Source organism: Athene cunicularia (genome assembly GCF_003259725.1).
Source record: "Athene cunicularia isolate RWA chromosome 2 unlocalized genomic scaffold, athCun1 chr2_part1, whole genome shotgun sequence".
Taxonomy (NCBI): Eukaryota; Metazoa; Chordata; class Aves; order Strigiformes; family Strigidae; genus Athene; species Athene cunicularia.
In genome coordinates, this window is record NW_020799095.1 from 26,993,354 (window position 1) to 26,996,229 (window position 2,876).

General features: G+C 45.8%; 1 protein-coding gene across 1 annotated transcript; it reads right to left on the bottom strand.

Annotated features, from left to right (window-relative positions):
* Positions 1 to 306: 306 nt before the first annotated feature.
* LOC113477046 (guanine nucleotide-binding protein G(I)/G(S)/G(O) subunit gamma-11-like) lies at positions 307 to 2,829 on the bottom strand. Its single transcript, XM_026843122.1, has one exon. It carries the CDS (start codon positions 629 to 631, stop codon positions 476 to 478), a length of 156 nt encoding a protein of 51 aa, XP_026698923.1. The 5' UTR covers positions 632 to 2,829; the 3' UTR covers positions 307 to 475.
* Positions 2,830 to 2,876: the final 47 nt, after the last annotated feature.

Consider the following 2,876-nt stretch of genomic DNA (forward strand, 5'->3'; position numbering starts at 1 on the left):
CTTAGTGGCCGGCCCGGGTCGCCCCGGCGGCCCTCGCACCGCCCCGTCCCGTCCCGTCCCTCCTCCTCCAGCTCCTCTCCCCCGCAGCAAGGCCAGGGCAGGCTCTCGGGTTACAGGCAGATTTTCTTTAATGCCAACGAACAGCCATGAAGCAACCGACAAACGGGTGGCGAAAGCGGGCGCCGCGAAGCGAAAGGAGCCGTCCCTGCCGGGGCAGGAGGGACGGCCCCGCCGGGGAGCGGGGCACAGCCATCCCTGCCGAGCGACCGGCGCGGGTCTCGGCTGCTTTCGGGTTTGTTTCTTTATTTTTCGTAAGAAAAAGAGAAAAAAAAAAAAGGAAGAAAGAAAGAAAGAAATCCAGAGATCCGCTCCTGTGCTCGTTCAACAAGGACCGGCGGCAATGGGGACTCGCTAGTGACTCCCTACAGGTACAAGAAGAGTGTCTGCTCCGGTGGCAGGCGCTGGACTCGTCTTCCTAAGCGATGACACAGCCTCCCTTCTCCTTGAAGGGGTTCTTTTCTTCGGGAATCCCCTTCACCAGCGGGTCCTCACCCGACCTCTCCTCAATGTAGTTTTTGATCTCTTCGGAGCACTTGGACACCTGGAGGAAAAGAACAGAGAGCAGCTGCATTAGGGCCAGGGCTCACCTTGCGCACCGGAACAGCAAACCAGGGAATTCACATCCTCCTTTCCCTTACTTAGCTTCCCCTCAAATGTAAAAGATCTGACCACAGAGCCAGCACTAAGCGTGGGCAGACTCATCTTCCTTCTACTTTTTCACAGCCCGATATTCACAGAACAGGTGAGTATCCCTGAGAAGGTATATGCCACTTGGAACAGCAGTTGCTGCCTAGTTAAACTTGCGTTTTTTTCTAATTAGCCAATATAGTCTAACTAAGCTGTGGATCACACTCTCCCTCGGCATCAGCATGACTTATGGTCAGTGGGTTCAGGATCAGTAACTTTCAATTCAATTTTGATGTATTTATGACTTCACGTGTTTTTCCCAAACAAAACACTCAGTAATGATTTTTCAGTGATACTACAAATTCTCACCTTGCGGTTCTAGAATAGCAACCATGGGTCTTGAATGGGAGTAAAGACCTGACTAGGAAAGACAATGTACTTACAGGTTACCTGGGGTTATTTCAAACAACAGTTAATAAAACAGCCAGTTGTGTTATGAGAGAGCATAAGATACATGACACTTTGCATGACATTTACAGCAAACTAAGCACTGATGTAGGTATGCCTGCATTGAACCTGCCTGTAGAGAAGAAATGCATTTAGTTTGTCTTCACTGAGACACAACCACAGGCAGCACATGCTGTAACAGCACCTGTGGAACCTGAGGCTGCACAAGCAAATCCCACCAGCTCCAGAGGATCCTTGTCCATGCACATCTCTCGTTTTTCTTCCCCATGTCAGCAGAAACCATCCTTAGGTGCTCAAATACCTGACATGTCTGAGGACACGCTCTGGGCTCTATCCCCAACTCCTCCCTTCCTACCCACAACCCCCGCGAAGGCCCAGCAGTGCAGAGTCAGCAGCAGGAACCAGCTGCAGGCCAGGCCACGAGATGACTAGTATTTCTAATTTAAGGTCTTCTTTGTTAATTATATTTTACTCCATAGTTAAAATTATGACAAGAGAACCAATGAATTTACCTGCAGTATCACAGACCAACAGAGCATGGGCTGTGCAAAATTAAGCTTTAAGCCACCAGAAAGAACTCGGAGTTAATGCCCAATTAAACAATGCATAAAATAAGGTCTAACTATTTCTAGCTGCCTTACAGCAAAGAATAATTCAGACCTACAAATCCCTTGCTCTCCTGTGCCTCACAAACCCTATTCATTCAAATTGGGACCTTGTGCCATAGTAAGGTTGTGCTCCAAAGTATATGCAGGACCAGGGTTTGTTTCACTTCAGTCAGCGCTATCAGTATCTTTTTCACATACAAGAAAAAAATGTCTGCTTAAATACACATTCAGACATTTTTATTCATTCAAAAAATATTCAAAAGGATATTCCCTCTTTGTGCTGTAAAGGTATAGGAAGGGGTCAAGAAAACTTTGTCTAAATGTTTTTACTTTAGGTGACAACAGAGGTGTGGCTTCTGCATTTCCCTGTAACACCCATATGGTTACCAGGGGACTGTGACAACTACAACACATTTCATTCTCACAGTGAAATTTCTGTTATAATGCACTGCTAAAACTATGTTGTCTGCACTTTACTACAGGTGATTTAAAAATATCCATTTGCCTAAAGGCTTATGGCTTATTCCAAAAATTTAGGAAATAATTTAAAGTTGTTATTATTAAAATGAAAACCTGTACATCCTACAGAGTATATTTCAGTTGCTCGGGAACTCTCTGAGAGATGATACAGATAAGTCTAGTAGTCGGGTGTGGAGCCCTCAATAGTGCTGGGAGCTTTAGACTATACCATAACGTCTACAATCACCGATACCTAACTGACAGCTAAAACGTAACTGTGGCTTTTTTAATTTCTAGCTAAACACCTAGATCTGTAATGCAATTAGAGTGACTAATGCCACTGATTCCGATATACAAATGTATTTTTAGTCCTAACTAGAAGCGTTTACTTAGATGTAGTTTGCTTCTGCTGTCATGCAGAATATAAAAGAAAAGAAAAATACTATTAGTTTTGTCGTGGAGCAAGATCAGTTCTGCATGTCATTCATCTACAGAAAATGTGCAAAAATACAAAGAGCTCACAGGACTCTACTTCACCTGTGGGAAGGAGCAATCGGTGTAAATGACTGAAATTGCGACGTTCCCATCGGACGAGGCAGGGTGGTGGGTCGTGGCTCTGCACCCGCAGCCCTTCGGCCCCCGCCCTGCCCGGGC